The sequence below is a fragment of the Perissodus microlepis genome, chromosome 12, assembly GCF_051167445.1.
Source record: "Perissodus microlepis isolate ML-2025 ecotype Zambia chromosome 12, ASM5116744v1, whole genome shotgun sequence".
Taxonomy (NCBI): Eukaryota; Metazoa; Chordata; class Actinopteri; order Cichliformes; family Cichlidae; genus Perissodus; species Perissodus microlepis.
In genome coordinates this window covers 16,077,485-16,094,389 of record NC_140472.1, presented here as the reverse complement: position 1 = coordinate 16,094,389, position 16,905 = coordinate 16,077,485, and the positions used below count along the sequence as shown (strand labels likewise).

General features: G+C 40.2%; 1 protein-coding gene across 1 annotated transcript in view; it reads right to left on the bottom strand.

Moving 5' to 3' along the window:
- Window positions 1-6,609: 6,609 nt before the first annotated feature.
- Window positions 6,610-16,905, bottom strand: part of LOC146376022 (uncharacterized) — a 31,174-nt gene continuing 20,878 nt past the window's right edge. Inside the window, exons 5-16 of the mRNA XM_084945981.1 lie at window positions 12,867-13,010; window positions 12,474-12,551; window positions 12,183-12,334; window positions 11,948-12,002; window positions 10,789-10,863; window positions 10,490-10,598; window positions 9,807-10,310; window positions 8,988-9,428; window positions 8,767-8,865; window positions 8,532-8,665; window positions 7,862-7,913; window positions 6,610-7,746 (exon numbers count right to left, since the gene is read on the bottom strand). Of these exons, the coding sequence (XP_084802107.1) occupies window positions 7,610-7,746; window positions 7,862-7,913; window positions 8,532-8,665; window positions 8,767-8,865; window positions 8,988-9,428; window positions 9,807-10,310; window positions 10,490-10,598; window positions 10,789-10,863; window positions 11,948-12,002; window positions 12,183-12,334; window positions 12,474-12,551; window positions 12,867-13,010 (1,980 nt within the window). The 3' untranslated portion in view covers window positions 6,610-7,609. The remainder of the gene's footprint in view (window positions 7,747-7,861; window positions 7,914-8,531; window positions 8,666-8,766; window positions 8,866-8,987; window positions 9,429-9,806; window positions 10,311-10,489; window positions 10,599-10,788; window positions 10,864-11,947; window positions 12,003-12,182; window positions 12,335-12,473; window positions 12,552-12,866; window positions 13,011-16,905) is intronic.

Sequence of the window (16,905 nt, the reverse complement as noted above, 5' to 3'; positions counted from 1 at the left end):
TTCATGTACTGTCACGATTCATTAAATCGATTTTCGATGACTGTTGTTTGATATTAACTGTCCGTCGCACCCTGATTCCACACTGTCTGTGTGTGTGTCTAAGCTCGAGACTAACATATGACTAATGCACCTTGCCATACCTTGCTGACGCACATAGAGCAGAGAGGAAGGGAGTAGAGGAGTCACGGGAGGAAATGGTTTCATGGCTGAGCTGACTGTTTGTATTAGTGTATCTGAAACGGGGATCGTCTACTAGCAGTCTGACATGGTGTTGCTCTCGCCTTTGGCATGCATCCATCCCTTCAGACTGACACACATGCACACACAACCCCGAGTCACACATAAAATCACACACAGGCACGTACGCGCACAGTGACATGCGGAAACGCACGTCGTGCGTTTAGCTTGCCTTCCCCCGACCTCCCCGCTGTGCCTGACACAGCACCCATGATCCTTTGCCTCGCGGGTTGTGAGCTGTCAGAGTGTCAGGGCATGAGGAGTCTGACATGTGACGCCGTGAGACAGGATCAAATGTGTCATCATCTCCTCAAACAGAAAAAAAAAACAAAAAAAACAAAGAGACGAGAAACTCTTTTCTGCAACATAAGCTCATGTTTGTCAGTAATATCACAGCCAGCTCTGTTTTTTTTTTTTTATCTAGTTTAATTCTTTCATCTATGCTGAAGATTTAAGTTCTTTTTCTTCTCTGGGGTCAGGCAGAGGGAGGGCACACTTTCCAGTAACAAAGAAATGTCAAACGAACACTGTTTTGGACAAGGCGCAGAGTTATGTAACAATAATTTAAGTTGCAGTATTAAAAAGAAATGAAATCAGTGAAAACACCACATATTTCATGAGAAAATTAGCTCAATAAATATGCAGAGTGAGCAGACTGAGTTGTTAATATTTGACAAGCACACACACACACACACACACACACACACACACACACACACACACACACACACACACACACATGTTTTCACTAGCTCAGTCCAGTCTGTCCTAGGCCGTCCAGGTCTCTGCTGTGTCGGTAGACCACACATCCACATCAGCCCTTTATTGTTCCTTCCACTGTGGTAATGGAAACCGAGTCAATGTGGCACGAAGCAGTAGGAAGTGGTGGCCAGAGGACGTGGGCCCCGGGCCTTGCATGGCCCCTTCATGGTTGGCATCTCTCTATATATATACACACACACACACACACTCACCCACACATTTTCACATACACATTACTGCACACATTTTTCACACCACATTTCCAGCCTTCCCGGGATTTGACACACTCATATATGAGGGAGATAGTCAAGCCACACCATAGTGAAAACACACGCCGTACCCACCTCTGCATCCTTTCAAATGGTAGGAAATCCTGGACATGCCGAGCACATTTAGAAAAATGCTTGTGGTTTGGGAGAAATTGGAATCACTTCATTCCCAAAGTAACGTGATGCTGGTTAGATTAAAAAATGAAGGGGGTTCCATATGGAAGCCATCACGGACCTCGTGCATGCACATACAAATGAAAAGAACCCCATCCCAGCTGCTAATGAGGGTGACTGTGACGTTTTTATGTTGTTATCCTTCTGTGTGGCTAAAGTAATGGCTATATGGATGGGATGTTTCATCCACACTTGCATGGGGGGTCTAGGCACTTTTGCTACAGCCTAAACACATTTTTTAGTCATTTTAGCCTTGGAATAACAGTATCACCTCTACATTTGACAGGTAGGCTTTTTGTGGTTGGTTAGCAAGTTGGATTTATTTACTTTAAAAGACTTGCAGGAGGAGCCGAATTAATATAAAGTGGCTGGTGTTTACAGTGAGGAGCAAACAGCAGTGGTTCATCTGAGGAATGCGTAATAGAATAGAATAGGAGACGGGCTTTCATTTCCATGTTGCAGAGGTCTAGTAAAATCAAAACAGCGTGATGAGAATACTGTTTGTTTTTTTTTATCTTGGCGATCCTTTAGTGTGGCCTTAATTGATCTGTCTGTGAACAAAGAGATGTTAGATGTTATGGCAATGATTGTGTGAGTTCTGGTTGGAGTTAGTATGCACGTGACAGACGCAGTGCATGTCTATTTGTGCATCTGTGCATGTACTTGCATGCTCCGGTGCTATCAGTCTTCGTCAGGACCCTGCCCGGGTGTGTGAAGGTTTGTCTCCCAGTGTTGTTGCAGCCTGTGTAATCATGGTATTAATTATTAGCTGTTTGCTCTCCATCATCTACCTCCCTTGGGGCGGGCACCGTGCCTGGGCTGCCAAGGGCTGGCACTGGATGTCTCTTCCACTATAAATCTGCACGGTTAACATCACAGTCAGTGGAACAGCAAAGTGTTCTATATACGTTGTATAGACATTATGCAGAGTGAAATAATTGGAAGTGGATGGATTAATATTGTTTAAAAGTTAATCAAACATTATGTTTTTGTAGTCCTTTGTCACTGGTACTTTTCTTGGTTGAATCATGCAGTTCAGCCAAGAAATAAACACTGCGTCCCTTTGGGACTAGCCTAAATGGTGTGAGAAAAGATGTCTCACATTATCCTGCCTGGTGTCCTTAGGCCAGGTTGTGAATTAGTCTCTATCTGATCTCATATGTGTCCTTTTCTCTCACTGCCACCGGCATAACTCCATCACTTGTTAAAACACACACGCGCGCGCGTATGTACATTTGTCTCTTTCAAAACCTACCATCGGCATTGCTCTTTCAGAGATACTTGTGAAATGAATTGTCTGAAAGAAAGTCACAGCATCTGGCAGCGATTGTGGTGCCAAAGGCAATGTGTCTGAAACCCAGAGTGGATATGTGTGTGCGCGTGTCAGCCACCAAAGGGACAGGGATTTTCACCCCTGTTAGTCTTTAGGGTAAGAGACAGCTCACCCCGTAATTGACCTCCAGGATCTTGCCTGCACTTTTATGTCTACCGATTACAATTTAGTCCCCAGTTTAAGGTCATAATTCTTATTGATAACAATTCTTTATTCTTCAACCAACTGCCAACACTACTCTGGATATGACTGTGTGCACAATCACAAATTATCCTTAAACCACTCATTCCATGGATTTAAAGCGATTTAGAAAATCTGAAGTTATCACTTATCTTTGCCAGTTTCGCTTTAGTTGCCTTTCATGTGTAGTGTTTCCCCTTTCCCTTTAAAAACAGCGATAGCCATAAAGACCACAAAAGATCATTTTAGCAAAACACATTTTATGTCAGTTTATTGAATGGAAACATAAATGATCAGGAAGAATAAAGACACAATAAATCTAGACCAGAGAAAGAAAGATTTCTTCTGGAACCAAAGCACAGTTATTAAAAAAATACTTATGGTTTTCAGAGAAACAACAGCTTCTCATTGTCCAGGGTAACAGCTTGAAGATGAGGTAAGAGATTTAGACGTGCCTGTTGCTAGATTCAAAGCATGTTTTTCCTCTTTTGAATCAGTAAAATAAAGCATTTGTAGATTCTGTTGCATTAATTAACAACTACCAATGTTCCCCTGTGGTTTCCATCCACTTTGAAGATTCCTTCACAATAGACTGAGAGATTTAACCATTTATAAACTGAAGAGGGGGGAAAAATCTCTGTGATTGGATCACAATGCCACATGTTGGCTGATTGCAAGCGCAGGAATTGTATCGTAAAAGCAAAAACCGCCTCTCGGGAATCACGTCAGGAAAAATCCTGATGTGGAAATGCTGCCAACTAGTTTTCACCAATGATTGTTAAAAAGAGATTTTGTTTTTCTTTAAATCCATTTCTGCAATTTTTTTGCTTCAAGACTGAGAGATGTTCTAATCCTCTGTTCATTGTTAGGGTTGTGTGGGACTGGCCGAGGAAAATAGCTTTTGATGGCAATGGAAGGGATACGGAGCTTTGCCAAAGAGGGCTTCAGAAGTTAATGGGCCGGTTTCTATGCTGACAGTAAAATCTTGGCTGGAGCCATCATTAGCTTCCGAGGCGTTATCTACTTCAGCGGTTTTGAAGATTATCTTTAAAGGGAAAACAGAAAATGACAATGTCAAGAACAAGAGACGAGTTTAAAAGCAAAGGTTTAATCAAGACTTAAGCCAGATGGAATTATCACCAAGCTAAAGCTGATTTATGTTGGATAACAGTTTGGAGAAATTCTTCCTAGATAACTGCTGTAGCTTTGAAATTGTCTCAAAAGCAAACTGCATCAGTTGGATTCACGTCTTCTTCTCTTTTTTTGATACACCACCATGCTAGCTATCTATTCCCAGTGTGTAATGTTTGATCCACTCATATAAAATGTTGCTTACACTGATTGTTTGCCCTAAAGAACAAAGAACCACAAAGAAAGTGAAACCCATTTTCTCAGCGAGGGCTCATGCATGCTTGCACCTACAAATACTGATCTTTATTTCAGCAAGGGACGAGGAAAACCAGGAGCTTCTTAAGTATTTTAAGAATAAAACTGCATGCCTGAGCTCCGCTAAAACCTTTACCAAAGCAGAGGACAATAGGGACTGTTTGCTTTACAGCACTTTGGAGAAGGGAAGATCTGAACATGCAGTTTTCTTACCCAAAGACTGTTAAGGTAACTTGAAGCCTCGAGGAGAGAGGGGGTGACCCCATCCTTTACGCTTCCTACTGCAGAAAACTCAGCCAAAAAGAAAAAGAAAGTCACCCAGGTGTTTACAGTTAGGATGAAGAAGGTGGGATGGAGGGTTTTTTTTGTCTTATGTTAACTGACACCACTTTCAAACATAATTAATTACAAAAAGTTGAAGATAACAGTGGTGAGGGCTACGGGCTCGCCTCCGAAATCTGGACTAAGAGCAGTGAACGCGCACATTTTTTTGTAAACGTATGCGTGTTGCACGTGCGTACCCACGCTTATGCGCATCCATCGCTGTGCGTGTGTGCTCGCTATCCTCCCCTTACAAGTATCTCAGGGGTCGCCAGAATCAGCTTCGGAACAGAAACACAACCAACAGGCCACGAGCCATCAGCAGCCAGGTCAGATTAGGTTTCTGTCATTGGCAATGTGCTGATAACACTACAGTGAGTGGCACTTCCCTACCGCCATTTCACCTCAGCCGTCCCACACTCGTCAGTCCTCGACCGGTCAGATAGGGTCTGTCAGTTAAATAACAGATAAAGGAAAGGGAATGTAGGGGTGGTGGGGATTGGAGGGGGGGTGCTTTAGCACCTTACTCAAAGGGGTTTTGTTAGTGATGAGGGTCACAGAAGGAAGGAACAGCCTAAAGACAAAGGGGAAGGGAAAGTTTGACTGGCACATTAGCCGGTGTCTCCCTATCAATCTCCTTAATCTTAAGAGACAAGGGATATCTTGAGTTGTGGGGATGACCATGAGAACAGGGATCTGGCAACACGAGAGAATTGGGGGCGCAACTGTCTCAATTGATTTGCTCTTACATTCTCTGCGCACAGATGCCCTCTTGCTCTGAGTTTATCTCTCACTCTGTGCCTGTTTATCTCTCTCATGCATATGACTGTAAAATTATATACATTGGCATTACACTATGTATCCATTTTTACTCATTTCACTGCGGCTTTAAAACTTTTACTTTTTTTTCTGTCTCACGGTTTTGCTCATTTCAGGTTTTCATGGTTTTGTCCTTGTAAACCAATTAGTATTTCATAAGAGGCTCATCACCCTTTCACACATATCACTGATGATTAGCCTTCTGGGATAACTTCAGCAGAATAGTCTCCTGGATAGATTTAGTCAGTCTGTCAACAGGCATCAGTTCAAGCAGGATGAGACCCATGTCAAACATTACCTCTCTATTTCAGAACAGAGGCACATCTGCCAAACGCTGTTATTGAACTGGCACTACAAGACCGTAACCTAGCCCCCCATAAATATTAAAGGTGTATGGTTAAAAAATATTAATGTCAAATTCAATCAATCATTATTACCCTAGGGGAAAATCCTGTTTAAGGTGTAGAAGCATTAGCAATTTTTAGCTTTGGAAACATCAGGATATCCCACTTCTAAACTGTGTGTAACAATGAGCCCCCTCTCTGCCTGTCAAAATATTTTGCCTTTTGTCCTGAGGAATCTGTTCATTTCACTGAGCTCTCTTTCAAAAATGCTGTCACTGACAAATTGGAAAAGGCAATGTCTCCACCTATAGGTGCAAATATAGCACTGCTACAACCATTTTTTTGTTGTTGTTCTTTAATAATCAGGGCACAGTATGTGTGATGGAAATACCTGCATATTAAAATATCCCCAACACTAAATGCTTAAAGAAATAAAAACTTTTTAAAAAATTGCAATTTTCATGAAGTTCTGCTGTTACAATTTGCTATTTAGATATTAATGTGTTCTTACTGCTGAATGAATGTGATTTTTGCAAGACTGATGTTGGTGTCAAGTTTTGGCTGCAAGTATACCGTATGATGGCCAGTAAACCGTGTGTTATTGTTGTGTTTATACAATGTCGAGTCAATTTTTAAAAATCCTTTTTTAAGAAAAGTCCTTGAATTCTGAAAAAGAATAACTACATTTTCCCGATACTTAAAAAAGCACATGGCTAAGGCTTTAGCTGTAAAATATTATCAATGCTGCATATTAATATTATTTAAAGAAAGAGACAGTTAACAATAAAGAGAGTAACCACTGTATTTTGATTGTTTGAAACAGTAAAAGTGAAGAAATAAGCAGGAGACAAACTTTTAAAGATAGTTTTGTTTGTAGATGCTATGTAAGTTTGGAGTAAATACAAAATAAAAGAGCATTAAACAAGCATACAACATACAAACATATAAACAAGGATAGAAAAAGGACTTTTTTTACATTATTATATACAGTGTAGAGTATAATGATATTAAAGAGGATTAAACCTGGAAGATGTTTCAGATCATCTTTGTGTTGGTATAACGCAATAATTTGTTAATATCTAGGCAAATAAAAGATAAGCTATAATCACAAAAAGCATGGGAGGAGATCACCATATGAACAAAATATAGCCCAATTTAAAATATAGTTATTATTTTTTTATCGTTTGCTATACCTCAGTTCTGGTTTGGGTAATTTAACTGTGCGCTGAGACTTTCAGAAACAAACGCCGTGCTACAAAATAACTCGGAATACAGGAGGATGATTATAAGACGATGTCTGATACATGTATACAAATGGCGAGCAGAGTGAAATGCTTGTTATATGCGTGGATCAAAAAGGAGACTATACACTATAAAAATCTGTTTGTGTTTCTTTGACAAAAAAAAAAAGTTTGTGATCATTTGTCATTGTGATCTGATCTCTCCCACCAACATTTCTACTGCATCTCAAAAGGAAATAAGTTATTTTGGTGTAAGAGAAGGTCTTCTATTTTATCCGAGAAAATGAGGCTGGGTAATTTCTGCACACTTGTGAGAATTTTTGTTTTCCTCAAAAACATCAAAATCGTGAGTTACACTTTTCTTTTTTGCTCCCTACAAAACAGGGATCCTCATGTTTCTTTATTCTTCCAACAAAATAGACAGTACAAAGTTTCAGTGGGAGGATTAAGTTAAAAAAATACGCATTAACGTAAGGGAAGATGGCGTCCCTGAGTGTGTGTCTATGTGTGTCTGTATCTTTGTCCTAGCGTGTGTCTGCCTGACTATATGGTCTCCACATAATTGGCAGGAAATAAGCCCTGACGTCCGTCTTTGCTCCATCCCCTCCACCAGGCTTTGTCCACCGTCTCCACGTCCGTGATGATGTCACCCGGTTCAAAGGAGATCTCAGATTCGTCCTCTGTGAAGAACAACAAAATAACACGGTGAAGATCCGATAATCACAGTGTAATTATTGTGAATGGAGGCACTTTATGTTCCCATGCATGCCGATTATCCTCTGAAAGGCAGCTTACCTGCCTGGTAGTCGTAAAGAGCTCGAACGCATATCTGTTGCTCGGCTAAAACCTGAAGTGGAAAGGAAAACGGAGCAGAGAAAGACTATAATCAGAAAATATATTTCATGTTTAACTACAATTCAGAAGATTGAATAAAGCAAAAAAAAAAGAAAATCATGAACTTTCACGAAAACTTTCTCACATGAACTTTCATTTTATATGTTTTTTTTCTTTTTTACTTGTTTTTAACAATTCAAATGAAAAGGTCAAAATCATCTGTGGGTCTGCGCTACTAGCAAGTATTGGATGATAAATAACATACCTCAACTTCAAAAACTATAAAAAAAAAAATCACTGAACAGCTTCCATGTTATTTTACTATGATTTTCCCTTTCTTATTTTTATTATCGTTATTATTATTATTTCGCAAAAAATGCACAAAAGTCCTCCTGTTGAAGTAACGCCTGTTCTAAACTGTACCACCCATATGGCGTTCCATACAATTTACACAACAGACTTGTTCTTTTGTGGCATTCAGTGACACAATTAAAACAGTCCTCATCACTTGGTAGAGATGACATCATACAATTTAGTTTGAATTTTTAAAAAAAATAATTAATTACATTAAACAGGTTTTGTGGGCTTTGCATTAGCAATATTATTGTCTGCATGTCTGTGGACAAAACACCTCTTTTCCATTTTCTGAGATCTCTTGCTTCTCATCTTCATTGATGTCGTCCTCCTCTGCAGTGCCGTGGAGACTGTAGCACATAGTCACCTCTGAAGTGCTGAATTCAGTTTCAGATGGATTCACACATTGCACTGAGGAAGATCAGTGTGAAAATCACTCGTTATTTCAACTGGTGCGCTCATGTAATATCAAAAAACAAAAGCATTGTTTGAACCGTCACTGGTTGCCCGACCTATGCCATTATGCTCCGCTGTGTCATCTCCCAGTCCGATCCCGTTGCTCGACAGTGTTACGGTCTCATGTTCGATTCCTTGACAAACTGGTTCGGCATCTAAAAGATTGGTTTGTTAATGTTAAAGTATCATTTTCAAAAAACTGCAGCATTGCATTTAGAAATAATGACACTGTAACAATCCACTTTAAAAAAGGTTTCTGTAAGAAGCTGAGGGCTACCTGCAACTGCTGAGTCTTCCTGTTTCTCTGAAAGCTCAGCAGTGGGCTGACTGTCTTCTGATTGATTATTCTTCTCTCCATTTTCCCTTGTCTCCTCTTCATCCGTTTCTATCTCAGCTGGTTCCTCGATTGATGCTGGCTCAGTTTCCTCTTTTAATTCTTCCATCACCTCCTCCTCCTTGTCCTCCTTCTCATGGTCCTCCTGTTCTTCCTGTTCTTCCTCCTCTTTTTCTTTTTCTTCTCCTTCTTCTTCTTCTTCCTCCTCTATTTCTATCAGGGCTGGTTCTGTGGTGACAGCAAAAGGCTCTGGTTTTGTTTCAGGATTATCTTCCTCCTGCTCCTCCATATCCTCTTCCTCATCCTCCTCCACCAGCACAGCCTGTACTTTGTAGCCAGTGTCTGAGACCAGCTCAGTGTGCACATGACTGGCTGTGTTGAGGTCTGTGGATTAGAAAATTATAAAGCTATAAATGCACACAAAAAAACAAAACAACATCAGTGTATTAATAAGCATGCATGTTTTTAAAGTGCACATTGAGGGTATGTGTAATCATCATTTCTGTTTCACAAGCCATTGGTTAACAGCCCTGGGCTGATTTACAGCAGTATGTGGAGTAGCTTTTGCAATAAGTACCAATGAAAGTTTCCTGCACGCTAAACCATTAATGACTTTGAAGGACACGTTTTAAACAGATAAATATGTTTCTTCTTAATTTTGCATCTTCCTAAATATTCTTCTTGCTTGTCAGTATTTTCCTTCAGAAAAGGTATGGTACAAATAAAGTGAAATATATCTGACTGCATCATGTTTCACCCTACCACTGTTTGGCTGTGGAGTCTCATTAAGAGGAGCTCCTGGAGCCTCTGAAGGCAGAAGAGGCTTGGAGTGCAAAGCTGATTCGTCAGGCTGGGTGTCTGGCTGTGCCTCACAGGGGTTGACATTTGCTAAAGTGGGGGGCAAATAAGTCAAGAGACTAGGTGATGCTGGAGGTGCAGAAGGTTCTGTTGGAGATGTAGTTTTGGGTTCATCTGCAGCCTGGTTATTAGTTTGTGGAATGCTAGGAAGAGGTGAAACTGGAGGGACAGGACGAAGAGGAGACAAGGGGGGTGACGTGGGCGCTCTGGGCTTCTGCGGAGCTGCAGCGAGGCAGAAATTAGGGCTTATGGGGGGGGAGACGGCACGGTAAATGGGGGAAGGAGGAGCCCGGTAAAAGGGGGAGACCAGGGGAGAACTGCGAGGGGAGGATGCTGCACTCTCTTCTGCTTTAGAGAAGATGAAGGCTGTGTCTGTCAGGCTCCGCTGGTATCGTCTGAACGGCCTGCCTGGGTAGAAAGAAAAAAAAAACTGGTGTTAGAAGGTAAAACATGAAAAACACGTTTTATAACAAACAAAACTTGAAAGTGGATGCACTGAAATCTAGGGCTTATTCTTGTGTTTGTATAACCATGTCTGCTACTTCGGGCGAATGCGTGATAGAATCGCTTTCTTTTGAAGCTCTTACCAGTGCGGGAGGATCCAGGGCTGGTGGGACTTTGTGACGATGATGATGACAGCTGCCGAAAGAACTCCCTGGGGTTCATGGAGCGTTGGGATACTAGCGCTGCTGCCTCCTGCCATTCAAGTAAAATACAGTAAGCATATTCAATATCTTAACCATTTCCTTTGACTTTTTCCAATCCAGCGGTGTAGTGCCAACATGTACACATGTACACATGTGTGCACTTAGTTGGGTTAGTGCTACTTCAGCGCAACATTTAGTGGAGCTACGTGCATCTTTATATTAGTACAAGAATCACTTACTGCTGCTTTCTCTATAGATTCACTCCGTCTGAGACGAGCCCTCATGTCTTCCTCGTGCTCCCTCTGCTGCTGCTCCTGTCAGTGCAAAAACACATATGCAATCATGTTTACATGCTCGGTGTAAGGGCCAGCTTATGGGCTGCAGCATGAAATAGAGGCTGGAGGCGCTTGAGTTTGCAAAAGAGAGAATTTCATGTAAATAACTAAGTGACAGTGAGTATGAGCTCCAGCAGCAAAAGAGTGGAAGGTGTGCAAGCCTCTGCAGGCATGCCTTTTTATCCACACCTTCTCAGTTGCGTACAACTGAAAGACAATCAAGCACTTCCACTTCAAGGCCAGTAGGGGTTGCAGAGAGGCAAAACATCAAATAAGCATTTCAAAGCTTTTATCTCTTTATGAAGGTACGACTAATAAAAAAAAAAAAAAAGAATAACAGGAAGGCGGAACACTGTTGTTGTGTCAGACAATGTGAAACTTAGATTGTGAGCTATCATTAACGCCCAGCCAGAAATCACCACTACTCTCTCCTCTTACTTTATCTTGTGCTTTATATTGTGAGATAACGACCATACAATAATAGAGAGACAGCCCTAAAAAACGTATGACCCCCCTATGAGTGACAGTGAAAAGGAAAAACTCCCTTTTAACAGGAAGAAACCTGCAGAACCAGCCTCAAAGCGGAGCAGCCATCTTCTCCGAATAGCTGGGCATGAGGGGAGCTAGATAGTTTAAAATAAACACTGTGGAAGAGAGCCAGAGATGATTAATAACTCATGATTAAATGCAGAGCCATGTATAAACAGAGTGAGTGAAGATGAAACAAATAGCCCGTCATGGGAAGCCCCCAGCAGCCGAGGCCTATTGCAGTGCAACTAAGGGAGGGTTCAGGGTCCAGTTCCTGATCCAGCCCTAATTATGTGCTTTGTCAAAAGGGAAACTTTTAAGCCTAATCTTAAAATTTTTGTAAGCAGCCTACACTCACACATCCTCAAGTAAAGAGCAAAGGGAGACTCTGTACTCTTTTTCAGTATTGCACAGGGCCATTTTCATTTACAGTAGCATTGTTAAGATGCAATTTGAAAACTTCATATTCAGAGGAGCCACAAGTCTATCTTGTCTTGGTGTTTCAAGCGAGTTTTGGCAAGACTTTTTCACGCACCCATTTTGATTTCTCCTCTCTGCGCAGCTCTTCTTCTTGCTCTGCCTGTTTCCTTCTGCAAGACATTAAAAAAAAACAAAAGGAAATCAGCACCATATTAATGTCATCAAGTACAGATCGTCAAATACAATACAATTATCATCTAATCTACTTTACCACATTGTTTTTTTTTTTTTTATCTGTGCAAAACATGGACTAAAAGGCACTACTGACAGGAAAACGACATTATTTCAACCTCTGCTCCTCAATCATTTGTAGTTTCTCGTTCATTTTTCTGTCTCTCTCCTCTTCATCCCTTCGTTCTTTCAGAATCCTTTCCCTTTCGAGGCGCCGTCTCTCCTCAGCTCCTCTTCTCCTCTCCTCTTCTTTCCTTTGTTCTTCTTCACGCTGATATACACACCAAAAAAGTAAAGGTCACAGTACAAAAACTATTCTGTATTTTCACTTCAGTTTTAACTCAAGCTGTAACTCCCTTTAAAAGAGCCCCTGAAATACATTTAGCCACACCAAAAAGTATAAAGGGTACCTCTGCTCGTGCCCAGAAGGAGTCTCTATTTATCAGTCTCATCTCCATTGCAGCATTAGTTTTTCTGTAGTTGGTACCCTAATAAAAAAATAAAATAAAAGGTTTTGAGTAAATGCAATTCAATGAATTTTCCACTACATGTATATATATATATTTTTATTTTTAAATTTATTTATTTTTATTTTTTTGCATGGTTAAGTCCTACTCAATTGTTATATTAAAAAACACTGTATGTTTTAATCTTTTCATATTATTGATTACAAAACATAAAGAAGGCTAAAATAACTCCTAAAACACAGAAGTCACTGGGGTTTTGTATTCGAGGGTCATTATATATATGTTATAGACTTTGTCTCCCTCTGATGGATAGCAGAAGCATTACAGGAGACTTACCACTAATTCCTCCTTTTCTGCAGACTTAGAGCTCCTTCGCACAAAATGTGTGGGAGTATGAGCTGGGGCCTTGCTGAGCTCAGCTCTTATCTTTTCTTCTGTCACATCCTCCACTTTCTCTGCACTAATGAAAGCATGCGCTTCCTGAAACATGGAGGACAGGGAATGAAAAAGGCATGGTGAGATGGTATCGAGTAAGATAGATGAGAGTTTAATCCACTCCTCGGCATGCTGTCCTTTAGCCTTTCTTACTCTCCCTCTCTCTCTCTCTCTCTCTCTCTCACACACACACACACACACACACACACACACACACACACACACACACACACAGAAAGAGAGAGAGGGAGAAAGAAATCCATACACAAGTGCATACAATTCCTCTGGTGGTTTCTCTTGGTTTCACTTGGAATTGTGCAAACTTGGAGCCAAACAGTTGTGAAACTGCTTCTGTTGTAAGGACTAAGAGGGAACAAAAACAGCAAAGACTTTACTGTGACGAAAACAAATTTACATGGGAGTGTTATGGGAGGACAGGAGAAATGGGAAGTAGGGAGTATAGCTAAGGTGATCAAATTGTGTGACTGCATGTGTTACAAAAAGGCAGAAAAAAAGCAAGACCCTCAACTAACACTCACTGAGAGTATATCCTGAATGAATCAGTCTAAATTTTCTTTGGTAAGATTCAGCTGTTGTAAATCTTTTGAGATATTAATTTCCAAAGTAACACTAGTTTGTGATTTTGCAACAGTTGTATATTGACAGCAAAACTTACAAGACATACACTGTATCACTCTGTGTTGCGCATTGTCTTCACAATAAGTTCAAAACAGCAAAATGAATTAAAGCCTTTAGTTTCAAGAGAAAGAAAAACATGTGCCCGCATTTCATGTTTACTGGAGAATGGCCAAAAAACAAAACAAAACAAAACAAAAAACTATATTTTACTTTGTTAAACATGGACTTAACTCATGTCTGTGTGTGCATACAAGCATTTGTATGTGGCCAGGACCTCGGTATAATTTCCACAGAGAGTAAATCTAGGCTTGTTGATGGAGGGCTAGGTTTGTCAGCCTCCAACAGGAAACCACAGATTTATCCAAGTGACAACACTGACACTGACACTGAGCAGAGAATTCAGTGCGCCCTGTAATCCATGTCAGTACAGTCCATAATCCATATCACTCTGGCTGTCACTGCCAACTACACACAGAGTTGGCACAGAGACCAGAGAAGTAGTCCACAGTGCTGCCAGCCGCACTGGGAAAATCATGGAAACAAATCAAGGTCTACGGGAACACTTCTCAGTAGCACGGCCCAGTATTCTCTTATGAATGTGCAAGTGCAAAACATTACAGACATAAGTCTGCATTTAATCAAGTACAGGACGAAAGTGTTCATCAAAACAACTCGCACTCAAAGCAAATGCCCTTGTAGTACTGAATAATATAAAGCAAAATAGGTATTACCATGCTTGTAATTTTAAGAGACTTAAAAGTGTTAAACATGTACTGGGAAAATGCAAAGGTTTTTCCTTCCCAGTGTCGCCAAGTGCTTGCTAACAGGATGCCCTGTGATTGTTTTTGTTGTCTCTCTATTATTGCAGGATCTTGAGGTGACATCTGGTGCTATTTAAATAAGATTGAATTCAATTAAACTGAAATAACAGTTTTAGGAAAAATAAAACTATCTGTATCTTATTAAAATGTATAGAAATCACCTCTAATTCTATTCAGACCATTTCTATAACTCATATGTGAGCATGTTCATGTCATTTTACATCATTCGGATTTCATAATGGTCATATGTTAGGACAAAACCTTCCTTTTTAATCTTTGTAACTGTAAGCTCTTGAAGCCCATACCATACTGTGTTATGTTCCAATCTAACATCCATCCCACAGTGTTTCAACCACATGGCATTTGACTTGCTAACAATGCAATGACTTTCATTGGTTATCAGAAAGCTTTAAATTTGTACCCAGATTCAGATAATAACATACTCTAGCAAAACAATATAAATGCAAAGCTTCTAAAACTCCAAAACGTTCTATATGAGCTCATAGTACTGCCTTAATAGTCAACCTCTCTATTCAGAATAACGTGTCTTGGCCTAGTTATTTCCATGGGAAAATTTCATAAAGTGGGATGTTGAAACAGTCTTTTTGGGACTTGTGACACTGATGACCTTGGCATTGAAAACTTACTATAGGTATAACGATATAACCTGCCAGGGAGGGAAAATAGCCCAAGGTGATGTGACAGGTTGAGAGACTTTTTAGCTGTAATTGGGCTCAAACTCCACACAAACTGTCTCTCTGCTCTGGAACCAGAGTGCTTCATAGTCTCTTTCCAACTAAGGAGTTGCTCAGAGTAATAGGCAGTAGGTGGATGTGGGGCTACTCAAGTTTCCCCAGTTAAAGTTTGTCCCACTTGACTGATGGGTTACTTATAATAGAAGTTAGTGTTGGCCAGTGCTTGTGGCCGAATTATTAGTTTTGCAAACAGTTATTCTTCTTAAAAAAATGCAAGTTGTTCACGAAGAATAACACCAATAAAATTGTGAATTGACAAGATTGCTATAATATTTGGGTTGTCAGTTATTATGACAGACAACATGTGTGATTCGAAGTGCTTCAAGATACCTTGACCCAAACATCTTCAATTATTCCTTATTTACAAGCCTAATAGTTTTTTGAGACCTAATCTCCTGTTCCACCTTAAAAAAACATTTGGCCTTAAATAAAAAAGGCATAATGTGACCGAATAAATGTATCTACTTGTTAAGTATGACATCACTAGCCATCCCGAGATCCAAAGTCTAAAAATTGAACTCAGGACCACTGAGAGAAAGAAAAACAGGACAAACTCTTTCAGCTTCCCCAGCTGTTACAATAAGGTTTAACATTCGGATATCAAGAGGTTCACAAAGTTTAGCAGAGTTAGAAGTTGGCAGGAAGTTAGGAATCCAGTTTTCACCTAAAGATCAGATACCATGTTTTGACTGAAGTACTTCTAAAAAACTAAAACACAGTGCTCTGCTGTACCTTTGAAAGAAGACTAAATAGCAATGGTGGTTGGAGGGTCAGTGAAGTTGGGCTAGCTGACATATCATAAATTGCCTGGTAGCTAGCATACAGGAGGAAGAAGATCCTGAAAACGGACCGAAAAAAAGAGGGAAAAATGGGCCCATTCACAACACAAGGTTAGTCATAATACATTGGTGCCTGGTTTTGACTAATTCCTAAAATGTCAACACTGAACTTTTATTCAGCTAGAGAGATTCAAATATTTGATATTCGAGCCCATGGACTGCAGTTTTTAAAAACTTAAAGATATGTATAGTCGACTGGCTGACCATGATCCCTAATGACTTTTGGGGGGCTTGTTTCTATTAAATATAACAAAAGCATTACAATGTGTTAAAAAGGTGACAGTGTCATTTGTAACAGTAGACCCACAGTAGAAAGGAGACCCAGAAACAGGACTGATGCATTATCATTTAACCAGCAGATACTTATTGTGTGTTTGATGAACCAAATGCACATTTTATAAATATCAGGATTGGAAAAGATGTGTCTTTGTGAGATGTCCCCACTCAGTTGAGTATGCATCAGAGCATCCAGGTTCTCTGCTCTCTACAATGCTCCAATTTGTGTCTTAATTCAAAATGTCTTGAGTCTAACTAACTTCTTTGTTTAGAATTTGACACTACCGTTTCTAATCTTATGCACTTGGACTCACACACACACACACACACACACACACACACACACACACAAACACAATGCTCTTCTGTCAAAACTTAATTCAGTTATTTGTTTTTTGGTAGAAATTAACAATGGAAACACCTGCACCCTATTCATAATTTAGTTTTCATAACTTAATGCCACATTAACTTCAGTTTATAACACACCCAAATCAGACTCGCCTCGACAAAACCCCCTCACTGCCAGCTGGGACATGCAGCATAGCGAGCCAGAAAAAACAGAAACAAAGTGGAGGGAAGAGAGAAAAAAAAGAAAGATAAGTAAAAAAAT